Source organism: Onychostoma macrolepis, chromosome 18 (genome assembly GCF_012432095.1).
Source record: "Onychostoma macrolepis isolate SWU-2019 chromosome 18, ASM1243209v1, whole genome shotgun sequence".
In the NCBI taxonomy this organism is placed as follows: domain Eukaryota; kingdom Metazoa; phylum Chordata; class Actinopteri; order Cypriniformes; family Cyprinidae; genus Onychostoma; species Onychostoma macrolepis.
In genome coordinates, this window is record NC_081172.1 from 12798307 (window position 1) to 12817225 (window position 18919).

Consider the following 18919-nt stretch of genomic DNA (forward strand, 5'->3'; position numbering starts at 1 on the left):
GCTTCTCTTTTTACTTTTTAGACCATTTGGCATCATCTGCTACTGTTACTGTGATCCAGTTTTGTTTTGTAGTTTAGTGGTTCTCAGCTGGTTTTGCTTTTGTGTGCAAAAGTAAACAAAGATATGTTTCTTTAAAATATAATATGGACCATTATTAATACTACCATGCACTTAATAATCACAACATTATGTCCAAAATAGGCCCAAAAGTTATTAACATACACGACTATTCAAATGTTTGGCGTCAGTGAGATATTGTTTTTCTTTAAAGAAATTAATACTTTTGTTAATCAAGGACACATTAATAGGTCAAAAATTATAGTAAAGACCTAAGTTGCTCAATTCAAATATGAAGAATCTTGAAAAAAAGTATTACAGGTTCTACAAAATTATTAAGCGCCAGTATAATAATTTTTATCTGTGATAATAATAATGTTTCTTGGGCAGCAAATCAGCATATTAGAATGATTTTTAAAGGAGACACTGAAGACTGGAGTGACGGCTGCTGAAACTTTAGCATTGCCATCACAGCAATAAATTAGATTTATAAACACATTAAAATAGAAAGCAGTTATTTTAAATTAAAATAAAAATTCACAATATTTGAATATTGTTTTTATTCGGATTTTCACTGTTTGACAACATAAATACACACTAAAAAACTCCTTAAAAACAGACATACTGTACACAAACTTGTAATAAACAAAAATAATAATATAAAAATCATGATTAATAACTGAAAACAGGTTCCCACATTTTGTCAAATGAAGCTATGTTTCCAGAAATATTTTGTCTAATTCTTTCCAAATTTAAAGCAGAGGTGAGCCCCATTGACCAAGCAGAAAATTTCTACTGTATTTTTAATCAAGTCTCAATGAGTATAAAATACTTTTTTCAAAAATATAAACAATACTACTGACCTCAAAGTTTTGATTCGTATTCTGGGCAGCCAATTATTCATCACACATTATTATCCTTGTTGAAGGTAAACCCCAATTGAATAGAATCTGAAAATCCCAGTTGTTAAATAAAATTCCTGTTTATTTTTATTTATTTAAATATGCTTGGATGAAATATGCTCGAATATATTCCTGCTACAACCAATTTTTGGGTCACGACCCACCGATTGAGAACTGCTACTGGTGATTAATGCTGCAGACATTTTTGCTTTAAGATATAAAATGGCTAGGAAGATTAAATACCAATAGTGCTTCTCAAGCGCTTTGTAAAATACATTACAGTATTGATCGAACATGGCTAATGTCACTGTTCCTGCATTCACTCTCTTTAAATGGTTGAGAAATATGTGCCTAGTTGAAAAGAATGAAAAGAACCCATTGTTGTTCGACTGCAGATGTTTCAGTGGTTGTCCCGATGTCCATTTATCCCTTCTGTGTGGCTTTTGCGTTTGTTCTGTGATGGTGAAGTATCCTGACAGGTGGAATGCTGTTAGCTGTCAGGATTGAATGAAGCAGCTGGCTCATCCAATTGAGAAGTGATTTAGACCGTCAACTGAAGGTGATCACTCTATTGAAGCAGATCAAATTTTGTGCTGTCAATACGTGTTTCAATTACCGGATGTTCGGCACACGCTCCACCTTTGAGACACAAAGTTGCTTGTCCAATAATAAACATGCACCTCTGTTCTTGTTTGTGCAGCATGGACATCCAGATCCGATCATGACAATTCACGCTTCACTGTATTTATTTAGAAAATGAGAAAGGCTGAATGGATCGACTGCTGTAAAATTAGCCTGTAGCGAGTAACGCTTCCCAGCACATTCTATTGACTGTTATTTTCCTCTGTTACCAGAGAGTCTTAAGTGGTCCATTTCACATCTGACTGGACCGTGTGATCAGGTTGCTCTTGCAGACTTAAGCACCTCACTCAGTCTCTCACAAGTTCAACCAATATACAAACTTGCTTAGTCTTGATTAAAAAAGGAACTTAAAAGGTTGTAATGTCATTTGTACAGGTGGTGTTCTGAATGCAATGTAAGGATTAATCATTGCAACATGTTAAGGGCCGAGATTTCACTCAATTGCAATGCAATCAGCCTATCTATAGAACCAGCGTCTCCTTTAATAGCTTTTCTGAGTAGGCTGACTGACACTGAACTCTACAGAGAGGCACTTTTTTAATTACTTCTATCCATCTTTTCGAGCGTGTACTTTAGTTTTCTGCAACCAGTGTCTAAAGATAATTGTTGTATGTACATTTAAGATTAGACAGCTGTTTAATAATAAGTTCAGTACTAAAATCAAACAGGTTTCCGTCAATTGTCAGATTTTACTGTAGACAGTCCTAGAGACTTAGATTTGCAATTGTAATGATAATGTGAATTAAAATGAAGAATAATTTATTAATATATTGTATTTCTGTATGTGTGTATCATTTCAGATTTTCCGGAGAGCTGATAAGGATGGTGAGTGTATTCTTATTTATACCATGTCATGTTAAATCAATAATGTGAATGTGTTTCTCAGACTCTGTTCATGTTTTCAAATTCATGTTTCATTCATCTCGTCTACACTAGAGCTCAAAAGTTTGAAGTTTGTAAGATGTTTTTGAAAGAAGTTTCTTATGCTCGCCAAGTAAAAGTTTAAGTTGAATAAAAATACAGTAAAACAGTAATATTGTGAAATATTTTTACAATTTAAAATGTAATTTATTCATGTGATTAAAAGCTGAATTTTCAGCAGCAATTACACCACTTTAGTGTCACATGATCCTTCAGAAATCATTCTAAAGCTGTCTTTACACAGCTAAGTTAAGGTTGCTCTATGCCTGCTCAAAGTTTTGTGTAAAGACAAAACACGTCATAAAAGCCAGATTAAATTAGGCCTGCTCTGTGTCGAAGTACGAAGTTGAATTGGTGTGTAAATGCATTCATGCCACCTCTGAGCTGCATTAAGCAGTGTGTGCAAAGATGCCAAAATGCCACTTTAGAGGCAGTCTGTGCCACCTTTGCAGTGTAATATGCTGATCTGATGCTCAAGAAATATTTCTTATCGTAATGCTGAGTAAAGTAGCATTTATTTGAATTAGAAACCTTTTGTAACATTATAAATGTCTTTACTGTCATTTTCATCAAATTAATGTGTCTTTGCTGAATAAAAGTAATATTTTCTATCAAAAGAAAAAAAATTACTGACCCCAAACTTTTGGATGGTGGTGTACATCATTTCATAAAATAAAATACAACTATTATAGCTTTACACAACACTTAAGATCTTGACCATCTGTCCTCACACTGTTCTGACAGCCGAAAAGACAGAACGTGAAGAAACATTGCAGGAAAGACAATGGAAATGTGCTGCCTTGTGCATAATCTTTTAAATAATTCCCATTTGCAGGGCTTATTAAAAGTTTAGTTTTTTTGTTGTTGTTGTTCTCGGATGCCTGGCCAGTATGATTACTTCATGGTATTATATTAGGAAAAAATATCTGCTAAGAAAATCAATGCGTAATGTACCAAATTTGCGTTAGCTGGATGTTCTAAAATGATTTTTCCTATATTGTAATGCAAATTAAATTGCAGCAAAAAATTTCAGATGTATTTGCTAATTGATTTTAGATTAGTCTCATTATGTAAATTAGCCTCTTTATCTATATTCATACCCTGTGTCCGCAGAACAATTATGATTATGAAGAAAGGAATTTGTTACATATTTTGCACTGCACAAATTCATGTATGAGGAGATGCATATTACTCTACAGTACATTTCATCCAATTGTATTGTAATATAATTTTCTGTATGATTTCCGGTTAGCCTTGAGCTCTTGTCCATCATTATCGGCACAGACCTGGTCTCGTGTAGTCTAAATGTTTGGATTAAGATGAAATATACATTTATAAAACATTTTTTCTTTATTTTATCTTTTTAAAAGGAAAACTCCACTCTGTGAAACTAGTTCTTGTACCTGGGCTTAAAAGAGAGTGGATACAAACAGCAGAGAGAGAAAACCTGCAACAAACCTTGTTAAAAGGAGTAGTGGCTATTTGATGTGTGGTGCTAGCGCAATTTGTGTTATTTTTAAACTACTCCCAGGGGAGCAGCTTGGTGACAGTTTTAATGAGAGAGAGAGAAAGCGAGAGGGTTGGGGAGAAAGAAAAAACACGAGTCGGGACCACAGGAGATGGGTGCCATGTTTTGCAACTCTTTGGTTTTCAATCACAAAACTGTCTAACAAGAAACAGAGCACAGCAGGCTAATTTGCCTCCAGTGTCTAGAGCTAAACTCCTAGAAGTGAAACATTATCATCCTCTTTCTTTTCGAACCAGGCTGCATGCATAAAAGAGACAGTTCTTTCCAAAAGTTCTTTCCATAATATTTTGTCATCGTTTACTCACCCTAATGTAATTTTAAACCTATACAACTTAATTTTTTCCATGGAACACAAAATAGAAATGTTCTTATTTCTGACAGTTTAATGTGACCACAACTGTCAAGCAACTCAATATATAATATAATATAATATAATATAATATAATATAATATAATATAATATAATATAATATAATATAATATAATATAATATAATATAATATAATATATAATATAATATAATATAATATAATATAATATAATATAATATAATATAATATAATATAATATAATATAATATAATATAATATAATATAATATAATATAATGAAATAAACTACTGGACTGCATTTATTTGATTAAAAACACAGTAAAAAGGTAATATTCTGAAATATTATTACAATTTATAATATTTACTCCGGTCTTCAGCGACATATCTTTCTGAAATCATTTTAACGTGCTGTTTTTTTTTTTTTTATTAGCAATGTTAAAAATAGTTGTTTAGTTTTGTAGAAAAAGTGATACATTGATATTAAAAATTTAGGAGTAATATTTGGGGGGGAAAAGAAAAGAATAATACTTTTATTCAGTGAGGATTGATCAAAAGTGACAGTAAAGACATTTATAATGTTACAAAGGATTTCTATCTCAAATCATTTGTTTTCAACATTGATAGTAATAATAATAATAATAATAATAACTATAATTAATATTTAATTACCAATAATTACTTATAGTAATTGAGCACAAAATCAACACATTTGAATGATTTCTGTAGGATTATGTGACACTGAAGACTGGACTAATTGCTGGTGAAAATTCAGCTTTACATCACAGGAATAAATTACATTTTAAACACATTAAAACAGAAAATAGTTTTTAAAAACATTTTAATTTACAAAACAAAACAAAAATTATAAAATTATTATTTTTTTTTAAATAATATAAATAAAAGTACTTCATATAACTGATGCACATATCAACACCTTCTAAATTTTGAAACAATATGGTTTGTGAATAATGACAATTTAAATTTGTAAATGAACTTCCTTTTGAAATTATGGTTTATGGATCAATTTGTCTTCCAGAGTAAACCATAATTTTGAGCACAAACAACACACAGAGTGTCATGCCACCCTGCCGCATGTCTCTTACTGCAGAAGTGATTGGTTACATCATGCGTGTGGAGCAGGCAGAGAGAATCATTAGTGTCTGTTGTATAGAGGAAATGGCATGCTCTTTTGGCCTAAGAGCTTTTATGCAAGCTTGATCTGGCAGGCTCAGCCTCCTGCTTTTTGATTACCTGGTCTGTGACCATAAATCTGCTAGGGCTGTTGACATGAGAGCAGACTGGCAGAGACCTGCATGACCTTTTCTGCATCTGCAGTTCGCCCTCCTAAATATATCACTCAGTTTAAGGGGGAGAAAGAGCGGTGCGGGTACATGTAATGGAAATTTAATTGGTTCTTTCAGCTGTTTTAAATTCTGTGCTGTTTCTCTGTGCAGCATTTTTTACATCAAAAAGATCTCACAGGGGCAAAGAGAGCAAAAGGGCTGCAGAAAAAAAAGAGGCAGTCATTGGCTACTAAAATGAAACATTTAGGGGCCAAATGACTTTTTCGTTGACAAATTACAGAACCGCTCTGTGCAGTAATTGAATGGAAAGTTTATATATAGGCTATGCCTAGAAGTACACTGAAAAAATGTAGTATAGTAGTATATTTTCGTTCACAAATTGCATGTCCACAGTTCTCTGATGTTGTTTAATTGTGATGAAAAAAAATTCATCTTTTTTTATGATTTGTGATTTTTTATGATTTAAGACGCATAGCTTTTAGCTTTAGACTCCGATTCCAATCATTCAGAAGACATCAAGCATGTTTGATATTTTGAGTCAATTTTAGAACAAATGTTGATTTCATTTGTCACGTATCTTCTAGCAACAAAGCAAATGTTCGAGTTTGTTTCGTTAGGAACAACTTAAAAGTCCAATAGTGTATGATCCTCAGTTGTTTAGTGTATGAGACCCAGCTTTTTCTGTAACCATTTACAAAGTCAGAAAGTGTATGATGCCAAGTGTTTTAAAATCTATTTAGATCATAAAAGTTGTGCAGTGTATTACAGCCTTGTTTCAAACTGAATCCTGAACCTTTTTACTGGTTCATTAAAAAGAATTCGGTTCATAAGAGCCATTTGTTCCAAATCAGACATTCCTCTGGTGTTTCAAGAGGACGCAGAAAGTCGGAGAAAGAGTTTTTCTACAGTAACTAATTATCGCGCTTGGATTTCACTGAAACCGCTAATTTGTTGGGTTGGAATGTATAAATACGAGCTCCTCTCCTCTCTAGTACTTTCCCCCTCTCTGCTCTAGATTTGTGGGTTCTCACTGGCAGTAAATGAGTGTTTATGTGTGTGCTCACTGAAAATAAACATGCTGACAGCAGCCTCCTGCACAGCATGCAAGCATCAAGGCGTCCCTTCTCTAGATCTTATGAATCATTGAAGATTTGTAAAAAGGCCATGATGGGTAAATAATGTCTCAGGTTAGTTTTCAGTCATGAATATCCCTGGTAATAATCTTGTACAATGTAGAGGTTCCAGTATGTTTACTGGAAAGTGTTGCGTACGGCTAAATATTAAAGTCTTGAAGGATTTGCTGATGATAATGTGGACTGGTTTTAGTTTAATGCTTAGTGCAGTCCTGCATAACCTCATTAATAGTAGAGCTTTTGGACACCACATGTCTGTATCATCCAGGGGCTGACGCTGAAGCTATCACCACAAAGAACAGCAACACATGTTGTCTCCTCTTTGGATCAATAGATGCAGATTGCATGGTGCTCTTTGATATTTCATCATGCTTTACTTGTTTGTGTGGATGAGCAGCTTTGTCTTTATGCAAAAACAAGGAGAATGCATGAGCCATTTAGTCTGATTAAACTTAAGTTAATTCATTATTATGTTCATTTGGTCCCACCCAAATTTGCTTTGTATTAAATTACATTAACTTTTGTGCTGTTTGATCCAGGGTTATTACCGTTAACTAAAATTAGAACTAAAACTGAAAACTAAACTAAAAATAAAAACTGAAAGATGAAATAAAATACAAATATTAAAAGAAAAACATAAATGTATTTCAGTTTGTTGCCAAGGAAACATTTAGAAATAAATAAAAACTAAAACTGATGTAAAACTAAATTTTTAAAGATTTATTTTTGGCATTTATGCCTTTTTTTTTTTATTGTGATAGGACAGATCAGATGTGACAGGAAGTGAAGTGGGAGAGAGAGAGGGGGGCGGGTTTGGGAAAGGTCCTTGGGTCGGGATTCCACAAGGCTATCAGCGCCGACATGTAAAATAAAATATAACCAAAATAGTAATATTTACAAAAACGAATATAAATAAATGACAAAAGCACATAACAAAATGCCTAAAAATTTAACTAAAATCAAAATTAATAATGTAAGTTTAAAAATAAAAGCTCATTCAAAATGTTTATAAAAACTACTAATAACGCTGCTGATAAAATACGAGGTGAAGTCCAGTTCAGTTTTTATTTTTATATTTTCCATTCTCATTTTCATTTTAGTTAAAGTTTTAGTTATTTTATCATTTTAAGTAATATATAAATATGTACATAGTTTTTATTAATTTCAGTTTTAGTTGTTTTAGTGCATCAAGTTAAACTAAGTTAAGATTTGATTTTTTTTTTTTTGGTTTCAGTTTTAGTTAACTATGATAACCCTGAACTGGAACCATCACTGTCACTGTTGTAGAACATTAGAATTTCAAAACAAGTGAAATGAGTGCCAAAGCAGTTCATGTTGCTTCAATGGCTATTCCTGTCTTTTAGACCACTGGACATACAGCAAGTCGCACATTCATGCTGTTGGCCAGTGGAGCATGAATGTACTGTGTGAGGGCTCTTTACACAGTTGGCAGGGCCATATATTATTTAGCCATCTTTGCGATGGCATGCTGCTAAAACAAGAAATGCGCACCTATGCTGATTCAGACTTTGGCAGAGTGGCACATTTTAAGTCACAGCTATGAAAAAGAATAACACATCTATATGTGGCTTTATCATACTATAAATTCTGAGGTGTTTCATGCCTATATGAGGTCAAAATCATCTTCTCTTAAAGCATCACCTTCATTAACGCCAACACATATGCACATAAACACATGTAGGTTTGTTACCATGGCAAATATCTGTCAAGCAGCGATATGTGCTGCACTGTGAATACCTGTCTTACACCCAGAACCTGCTTGGACTTAATTAATGCTCTTGATGCTCCAGCGAGCTATGTGACGCCATGTCCTAGACAATTATTGTCACTCACGTTGAAATGCAGGTCTTTATAGTTGTAAAGGTGTGCAAATCTGTGGTGTGCTACATGCATAAATCTATAAATTCATGTATACTATTGTTTGTGATCAGTAAGATTTTTTAATGTGTCTGAAAGAAGTCTCTTATTCTTTCCAAGGCTGCATTTATTTGATAAAAATACAGTAATTATAATATAAATATATATAATTATAAATATATAAATATTAGAATTTAAAATAACTGTATTCTATTTTAAAATAGAACAGCATTTATTTGAAATAGAAATCTGTTGTAACATTATAAATATCTTTACTGTCACTTTTAATCAATTTAATGCATCCTTACTGAATGTAGAAGTATTTCTGTAGAAGTTAATTTATTATTCATTATTAAGACCTTTGTAATATAAAATAAATGGATTTCAAAATCATAACACATGTTTTATATATATATATATATATATATATATATATATATATATATATATATATATATATATATATATATATATATACTATACACGCAGTTAACAGACCAAATGTTTAGCAGATACAGAGTTTTAAAATAGTTTTTGCCCAGGACTAGAAATATTGAGATTTGAATATATGTGACCCTGGACCACAAAACCAGTCATAAGGAAATTGAGATTTATACATAATCTGAAAGCTGAATAAATAAGCTTTCCATTGATGTATGGTTTGTTATGATAGGATTTGGCTGAGATACAACTATTTGAAAATCTGGAATCTGAGGGTGCAAAAAAATCTAAATATTGAGAAAATCGCCTTTAAAGTTGTCCAAATGAAGTTCTTAGCAATGCATATTACTAATCAAAAATTAAGTTTTGATATATTTACAGTAGGAAATTTTCAAAATATCTTCATGGAACATGATCTTTACTTAATGTCCTAATGATTTTTGGCATAAAAGAAAAATCAATAATTTTGACCCATACAGTGTATTTTTGGCTATTGCTACAAATATACCCCAGACTGGTTTTGTGGTCCAGGGTCACATATATTTAAATGCTCTTATAGTGAGAACATCCCCTTTCCCTTGATAGCAAGTATAGCAAATTGTGTTTATACCATGAAATAATAGCTATTGGGCTTTAAAAAGAAATGTGATCAACATCTGTGCTCATCTTTTAAACTGGATCTGGGCTTATCACCCAGTCTGTAACAGATAAGTAGGAAAATGTCATGTGCCAAAGTCTATATAGCATAATTATCCTGTTGTACAACACGGACAGGTGTATAGCTAATGCTCTTCACAGTGGGCACCGTCCCAGCACAACTCATTTATGAATGCATTTACAGAACACTAGGAGAACGCCGACTCTCACATTTTCCTCAGGATGATCCTTGCTTTGATGGAAGCTGGCCTGAGATCTGAGACCCCTCCTATTCCCACTCTACTAATTAAAGCCTGACTGGGGCTTCTGGACAGATCTCTGCTTTAAAAAATGGCCCTCTGAATGACAAAACACGGTCTGATGCCAGCTAACTGCTGCCTTAAAAATGGATCTGGAAGATAAATGAATACCCTGAGCCCATATGCTTCTCTGAGCACACTGTGTCAGTCCTCGCAGCGGTCAAAAACGGCTCCTGAGAAGCAGCAGGTAGAGAAGGTTTAATTAAAGCACAGAGGAGTAGACAAAGCATCTCAGTCACTGTGAGTTATGAAGGTAGTGCTGTGTTATCTTTGTTTTAGATGCATTTTTTGGGGTCTGTTTTTGTTATGCATCAAACACTGGCTCTCTCGCAAACTACTTAAACACAAACAATTGTTGTTCGTTGAAGAACAGTTTTTCTGAATATTTTCGCACATCTGAACAGCACTGCTGAAGATTTGCCATAATGCATAGATATATTTTTAGAGAGCTTAAAGTCTTCAGAATACACCGAGAGACAAACTTTCTTTGCTAAGATCATTCAGTAGCAAAGTGCAACATTAAGTGAAGTCAGCAGGGAATCTTTTTTAAAGTATTTGAAAATGTGTTCGGTTCCCGCAGGTCTGTTCAAATCACACTGTTCCGTCCCAGGAGACTCTGCCTAATTAAAAATACTCAAGGCCTCCAGCTAAGAGATTTGGGTTTGTTCCCATTCTTCCATTGTTTTGTCTTCCACCTCCACCCACTGCTCACTTTTTTTCCGACCCACTCCTGTCCTTAATGCTAATGCCAAATTTAAGTTTGACTAATTAAGTTTGGCTAAATTTTGGATTTTTTTAGCCCTCATGTTGTGTTCCACTCATAATGACCCAGAGAGGATTTTCTTTTTCTCGAAAATGCTTGTTAATTTATCACATTGCACTAAAGCTTACTGACTTTGCTCACACAGGGTATAACAGCTTCCCAAAACAATTCACTTTTCTGGGTCTTTTTTTCCACCTTGTTACACCTGCGGTATTCCCGGTCAAAAATAACCGACCAAAAAAAAAAAAAAAAATCCTTATACGTTTCTTGTTATGCTATATTATTACCAAATATTGGATTCAATCTTTTTATCGTCTTATTTTCTTCTACTCGGCTGAGGTTTTGTCTTTCTTTTTGAAACTGATTGATCGTAGCCCTCATTGATCTAAGCTAGGCCCCTCAATTTTTCAACACAATTATCCACAAATAATGCTTTTTTTCACTCAAAACTGAGGTGCATAGCTCAAATCAATGAGGGCTACGATCAATCAGTTCCAAAAATAAATATAAAACCTGTGTTAACTGAAAGAAAACAAGTTGACAAAAAGATTGAATCCAAGATTTGGTGATAATGTAGCCTAGTGTGAGATTTACACCAAATGAGTGTAAATGATTTTCAGCATAGCACAAGGGATAAAGAGGTATCTGATTAGTTTCCACTTTTTCACATGAAGAGAGAATGAAAAAGAAATATTGAATGTGTGCTAGTCTTTAATTTAAAGTAGATAAGCACATACTGTGCCCAGTTGAGGAAGTGGTTGCAGTACTTCGTTCTGTGTGCACTGAGGGTATTTCCCCACATTTCTCCGTCTACCCGACCGCGCACTGCCACATCAAAGGAAACACTCTCTTTAATGTGCGAGAAAGCGCTGCAGTCACAGGACTGCACTGCAGATAGGGAAGCAGCATGCCAGAATTGTTTTTAGGGAATCCTAGTGCTTTCAGAGGATGTCCCAAGGCATTATGGAAGAAGGTCGATTGGATCCGAGGCAGTGGAGATTGGTTGATTTTTGATGTTAGCGGAGACTCGGGGGAGTTCACCTGGCTGACCTGGCGGCCCACGCTTTGTGCTAAACTTGGCTGCCTGACAGAGAAGAGTTGATGTGGCATATCAGTGTTTTTAATGCAAGGCTGTTACCACTGTAATTTGTCAAACTTGGATGTTAAATTTGGGGTTTTAAAGAGGGACAAAAGCACACCAAGGGACTTAACAGGTGAACAATTGAATTTAGGCATCACAACAGTATGAAATTAATATATTAATTTTTAAAATTACATTTATTAGTCTTATTAAATTATTAGTATTTTTCAAATATCCAATATGCATGAGCCTCAAAGGATTTATAAACTTTTGTCTCATTTAGGGCTGGGCGATGTGGCAAAATGTTTGACCAATCTTGATTTTTATGATTTTAAACTAGTCAACTTGAAAATGTAACTATAACATGATTCAAGTACACATTTTACATTTACATTTAGTCATTTTGCAGACGCTTTTATCCAAAGAGACTTACAATTGGGGAATACATAAAGTGATTCATCTTGAAGAAGCAATCAGACAGAGGAAGTGCTCGCAACACCAAGTCTCAGGCATTGTTCAAATAAGCACAAACTAGCAAGGGAAGGAATAAATAAAGAGAAAGATAAGGTCTTTTTTTTAAAGTTTAGGATGAAGTCAAGTAGTGTCAAAAGAGATGAGTTTTCAGATGTTGCTTGAAGATTGACAGGGATCCAGCATTTCGGATAGGAGTGGGAAGATCATTCCACCAGCCAGGAATGGTGAACGAGAATGTTCTGGAGAGTGATTTTGAGCCTTTCTATGATGATACCATGAGGCGTCGCTCACTAACAGATCTCAGACTTCTGGAGGGGATGTAGATTTGTAATAGTGAGTGGAAGTAGGCGGGTGCTGAGCCTGTGGTTGTTCTATATGCAAGCATCAATGACTTGAACTTGATGTAACCGGTAGCCAGTGCAAGGAGATAAAGAGAGGTGTAACATGGGCTCTTTTGGGCTCGTTGAAGACCAGTCGTGCAGCTGCATTCTGAATCATTTGTAGAGGTTTGATTGTGTTTGATGGAAGTCCAGCCAGAAGAGCATTGCAGTAGTCCAGCCTAGAAAAGACAAGGGCCTGGATAAGAAGTTGTGCAGCATGCTCTGTCAGAAAGGCCCTGATCTTTCTGATGTTGTGTAGTGCAAACCTGCAAGATCAAGCAGTCTTTGCAATGTGCTCTTTGAAGGTCAGCTGGTCATCAAAGATTACACCAAGATTTTTGATCAAAGTTGACGGGGTAATTGTAGAAGTACCTAGCTGGATGGTGAAATCATGCTGAAGAGTCGGAGTGGCAGGGAAGACAAGAAACTCAGTCTTTGCCAGGTTGAGCTGTAGGTGATGTTCTTTCATCCATGCTGAGATGTCCACCAGGCAGCCTGAGATCTGTGCAGCTACCGCTGGATCATCTGGTTGAAAAGAGAGATAGAGCTGTGTGTCATCAGCGTAGCAATGGTAGGAGAAGCCATGTGCCTGTATGATGGGACCCAGTGATGTAGTGTATTTGGAGAAGAGGAGGGGTCCAAGAACCGATCCCTGAGGAACCCCAGTGACCAGTTGATGTGCTTTGGATACCACTCCTCCCCAGGTCACCCTGAAAGACCTACCAGTGAGATAGGATTCAAACCAGAGAAGTGGAATCCCAGTGATGCCCAGTGATGAGAGGGTGGACAGGAGGATCTGATGATTGACAGTGTCAAAAGCGGCAGATAGATCCAGCAGAATGAGGACTGATGATTTGGAATCGACTTTTGCAATTCGCAGGGCTTCAGTGACCGAGAGTAGCGTGGTCTCAGTTGAATGGCCACTCCTGAAACCTGACTGTTTAGCGTCCAGTTTGTTGTTCTGTGAAAGAAACAACGATACCTGGTTGAAGACAACTCGTTCGAGTGTTTTCGCTATGAATGGAAGGAGAGAGACAGGTCTGTAGTTTTCTATCAAAGAAGTGTTTAATGTAGGTTTTTTGAGCAGTGGGGTTACCCGAGCCCGCTTGAATGCAGTGGGGAAAATGCCTGTGAGAAGGGATGTGTTGATGATGTGTGTGAGTGCCGGTAAGAGTGTAGGAGAGATTGCTTGGAGAAGGTGTGAGGGGACTGGGTCTAGAGGACATGTTGTAGGATGGCTGGAGAGGAGAAGTTTGGATACTTCCGCTTCAGTGAGGGGACAGAAGAATACCCCGAATATATCATATATATACAGTATATATCAAGGAGAAGATGGGAGTATTAGCAGTGGATGTGGTTGGTTGGAGGTACTGTGTGTGTGGAGCTGAGAACTGACTACTGATTGTTCTAGTTTTGTCTGTGAAAAAAGTGGCAAAGTCATCAGCTGTTATAGAAGTGGTGGGAGGTGGTGGAGGGGGACAGAGGAGAGAATTAAATGTTCTGAAGAGATTACACGTGTCTGGAGTGCTGCTGATCTTGTTGTGGAAATGTGAGGATTTGGCAGTGTAGACTTCAGCAGAGAAAGATGAGAGCAAAGACTGAAACCTACTCAGGTCCGACGGATCGTTTGATTTGCGCCATTTTCTCTCTGCTGCTCTGAGTTTGGTCCGATGCTTACGAAGAACATCGGATAACCAGGGGTTAGAAGGGGCAGCCCGTGCTGGCCTGGAGGAGAGAGGACAAATGTTGTCTAGACAAGAGGTTTAAGTAGAGCATACAGTGTCAGTAGCTGTATTCACATCCAGAGATGAGAAATGGGTAGGTGAGGGAAGAGAGGAGGATACTACAGAGGAAAGATGGGAGGGAGAAAGGGAGCGTAGGTTTCGTCTAAAAGTAACCAGTAAAGGGGTTGGTGGCACACGGGTGGCAAAGTGTAATGTAAATGTAATGAAGAAATGGTCAGAGATATGTAGTGGTTGTACAAAAATGTTATCTGCAGTACAATTGCGTGTGTAAATTTAAATCAAGTTGGTTGCCTGATTTGTGTGTGCATCAAATGAAGCTAGGAGTGAATGGAAGTCTGTAGCATAAGGCTTGTCTAGATAAATGTTGAAATCACCAAAGACTAAGAGTGGAGTGCCATCCTCCATGAAGGAGGACAGCAGCCCATCAAGCTCCTCTAGGAAGTTGCCTAGAATTTGGCCAGGGGGGTGGTAAATTACCACAATCTGGAGTTTTATAGGAGCTGTTACAGTAATGGCATGAGATTCAAATGAGTTGTAATTGCATAGGGGAGAGTAGGTTGAGTTTTTCCAATTGTTTGAAATGAGCAGACCAGTGCCCCCACCCCGGCCATCTTGACGTGGGGTGTGAGAGAAAGAGAAATTGTTAGAGAGCAGCTGGGGTTGCTGAGTCTTCTGGACGAATCCAGGTCTCAGTCAAGCCCAAGATGCTGAGTGTGGATTGTAAAGAAAAAGCAGAAATGAAGTCTGCTTTGTTGACAACTGACAATTCCAGAGACCCACAGAGAAAGAAAGAGGTGCAGTAGAAGATATGGAGATAGGACGCAGATTAGCAAGATTACGTTGCTGTCTGCGTGTGATGTTAGAACATGTTTGAGAGAAAACCAGAATGGTTTGGAAACACATGATAGAGGTAGTAACGTATTAACCCTTTAGTTATGGAAAATTCTATTCCAAGAGCACCACACATGAAGTTGTTAACATGATTTAAATGTTAAACAAATCACTTGTCAAATATTTTTGCAGAAAAATGCATGAACTACAACTACAAGTACAAACTTGTCTTATACTTATTATATGTTCAGAATTAATACAAGGAAAATGCTTTAAAAAAAAAACCTCTGTAAAAACAATAAACAGCAGCTTTCAGCCTGTCACCATGATGCAAACATGACATATCAGACATACAGAAGTAGTTTGTAGCATTTGGTCATATCTATTCAAATTCGTGATTCCTAAAAAATAAAATCGTGGCAAAACATTCAATTCAATTTAATTGATAAAATAGGAAAATCGCACAGCCCTAGTCTCAGTTGTTCATGTTGTTTTACATTTTATATGCTGTCAAACTGTTGATATTGTACATTTCAGTGTCCATACAATCATACAGTAGGCTCTATGTGCTAGAATCACAAATAAGCCTTTTCAAGTGCTTTCTCAATTGAGAGTGTGGGCTAACCACTGGTTCCACTTCGCTTTAGCTTGTCAAAACCAAATAGGACTACAATACATACGTATTTGTATATACGTAACACAGCGTGCTCACAATATTATTAGTGGTCACACAATACACACTGTAGCATTTCCTCATACTTTAGTTCTGTAAAGTCATTGCTGTGTGTTAAAAGAATTGTGCTAGAGCACAATGTTAACTGTCACTCTTAGCAGTTGTTTCACAGGGGAGATGCCAGTTGTAACACAGTGGTGCGTTCTGCCAGAAGAACATGGACAGAATGCTGACAGCATTATCAGTTTGCTCACACAGCAACGGGAGTGAGATGGAGATCCGGTGGGACTCATTTGAATGGAGAAGGTGCTCCATATGACTCGTATGCTATCATATGCAATGGGAAATTAAAATAAGCAAGGGGTGCATGATTTAATTGTTTATAAGCCCCAGGTTCAGAGAGGTACAGTATTTACGGTGCATGGGCATTATGGGAGATCTTTGTTCTGGTGCCAGGCAGTGGACTGTGTAGTTGTGAATTGGGCCAAGATGATTGGCGTGCATGACGGGTGCAGGAGAAGAAGACTGAGTTGGGGTAAAACCTTCCTAGGTAATGTAAAACAGATTTTAAAATGAGTTTTTTCAAAGACCTTGTCAAGCCTTCATTCAAAGTTTCTTTTGATGAATGTTCCTTTTCTAGTTAAAAATGACTCTTATTGCAGTTATACTTTACTTTTAAATTCAGTTTCAAACTGCAATTCTGCTTGATACTTGCTACATTAGTAGTAATTTAATTTAAATTAAATTGTAATTATAAAGCATTCTAATTCTGAATACTTTGCTACCCTGTTGGATGCAGCACTGTAATCATTTTTATTCTCAGTTCTGTGATTTCTTTTTATTATTTATGGAAAGCAGCAAAAATCTCTCTTTTCAGCCACTAAATATAAAGTCATAATGGGATCTATTTGCTCATGTCAACAGTAGTATTGGTATACAGAAAGAAACTGGCAAATGAAATATGCAGATAACCTCAAAATGGTTTAATTTTGGAGTGTTTTCACTTTCAAACTCCTTTCCGGCTTAATTATTTGCTTTCTTTAACATTTGTTGAAGATAATGTTGACTGTTCAAGAGTCCCATTGCAGGAATTAGCAAACATGATTTTTTAGTTATTCTCCTGTCGTCTCATCTTTGTTTCTCTCCTGGTTTAACATTCCTCTCAAAGACCAGCATAGCCGCTCACCAGAATTTGTTGGGCTTTGGAAGTTGGTGTACTGGTATCTCCACTAGATGTCTTAACTAGCTTAACCAGTGAGACTTGCTTGGTTATCCTTCTTCATACTGTGTTGGTTGACCAGCATTTTGGCTGGTGAACAGTCAAACCAGTATAAACCAGCCTGCATCAGCAGCATCGACAATTTTTTTTGACAAAGAGCTGTCACATCTTATGCTACTCTATTATTTATTACTATATTATTACTATACTATTCCTACATTATAACATTTATTATTATAAATTAGGTTTTATTTAATATTTTCAGTTTTCATTTAAATTTTAGTTTAGTAACTATGTGCTTTTGTCATTTTTATTTGCTTTATATTTTTATTTAGCTTTAGTTTATTTTGGTTCTAGTAATTTTAGTACTCCAACCTAAATGTACGTTAAACCAACATTTAAAATTTTCATTACATTTAGTAAGTTTTTCATGTAATATTTATATTTTATTTCATTTCAGCTTTATTTCAATGAACAAAAATGATTTTTAATCATTTTAATTTGAACAACAACACTGTTCTACACAAGTAACAACACTGTTCTGCTGGAGTTGCTGATTTCTTTCCATTCTTTCACTCTTTGTCTCACACTTGTTTGTAAGGTTTTGGTTGTCAGGTTTGCTTCAGTGCTTCTTGGTGTCAGGATCATGTACGATGCGCTAGTGCTTGTGTTCATGGTGCAATGAGGTGTAGCACTGCAATCTCATGAGGGATGCAGTTTTGAGGGACTATCTTCCCCAGCCTTCCCTAAAGTAAACCCTTAACTTCACCCACTATTCTTTGTAGAAATTCAGTTAATTCAGCTTGTGACCGCAAAAAGGACATTTACGTTTAGTATGCTTTTAGTATGCTTGCATTGCCTGACTCAAATCACTCAGAGCTTCACAGTAGTAACACATAGCCTGCATACTTATTGGAGATAATTCCTTTTTCCTTCACAACTTGAGCCTTGAGATGCTATTTTCAGAAAAACAGAAAGTGCTATCTGGTCTGCACGACTCCCCTGTGTAAAGTATAAAATGTGGGACTGAATCATCGACCTGACCTTTCCGTTAAAACCTCGAACCACATGGACGGCACCTCTGACTTTCATAATAATGAACCAAACACACAATTCACAAAACCGAGCACACCGCTATTAGAATCAGGGGTGACCGCTCTGCTCCTGTTTATGGAAAACTGTAAAGACTTTAAGATGAGTTGAATGAAGCAGCAAGCAGACTCTCTTCATGAAGAAAATCTTCTCTGTTAATCAGTACTAATCAAAACTGTACCTTTGTTCATAATCCAAGTCTCGGTCTCAAGCACCTGCTGATGACCTACCATCATGATTATGATTGCATACACAGCCTTTGAACAAGTGTCTGATTCAGATGAGAATACAAACATATGCTTGTTTTTGGACATCTGTTTTATATAATACTGTACAACATAATTTGATAATAAAGAAATTTTATTTTATATGCCATTTGGAGTAAGTGATTTAAGTTTATGGATCCAAAATGCTTCTCGTTTCAATAATTCTTTATTTATATTACCTCCTCTGCATGATCCAATAACTTTCTCTATACCTATACATTTCAATTGTTTGATGTCATGTCCCAGTTCATTAAAATGTCTGGCTACTGAAGAAGTTATGTCTTGTCGTCGTATACTTGACT

At 35.9% G+C, this 18919-nt stretch overlaps 1 protein-coding gene across 2 annotated transcripts in view; it reads left to right on the forward strand.

Annotated features, from left to right (window-relative positions):
- necab2 (N-terminal EF-hand calcium binding protein 2) overlaps nucleotides 1-18919 on the forward strand; it is a 102399-nt gene that overhangs the window by 3362 nt on the left and 80118 nt on the right. For both annotated transcript variants that reach the window (XM_058750590.1, XM_058750591.1), the window contains exon 2: nucleotides 2402-2426. In XM_058750590.1, coding sequence (XP_058606573.1) covers nucleotides 2402-2426 — 25 coding nt within the window. The remainder of the gene's footprint in view (nucleotides 1-2401; nucleotides 2427-18919) is intronic.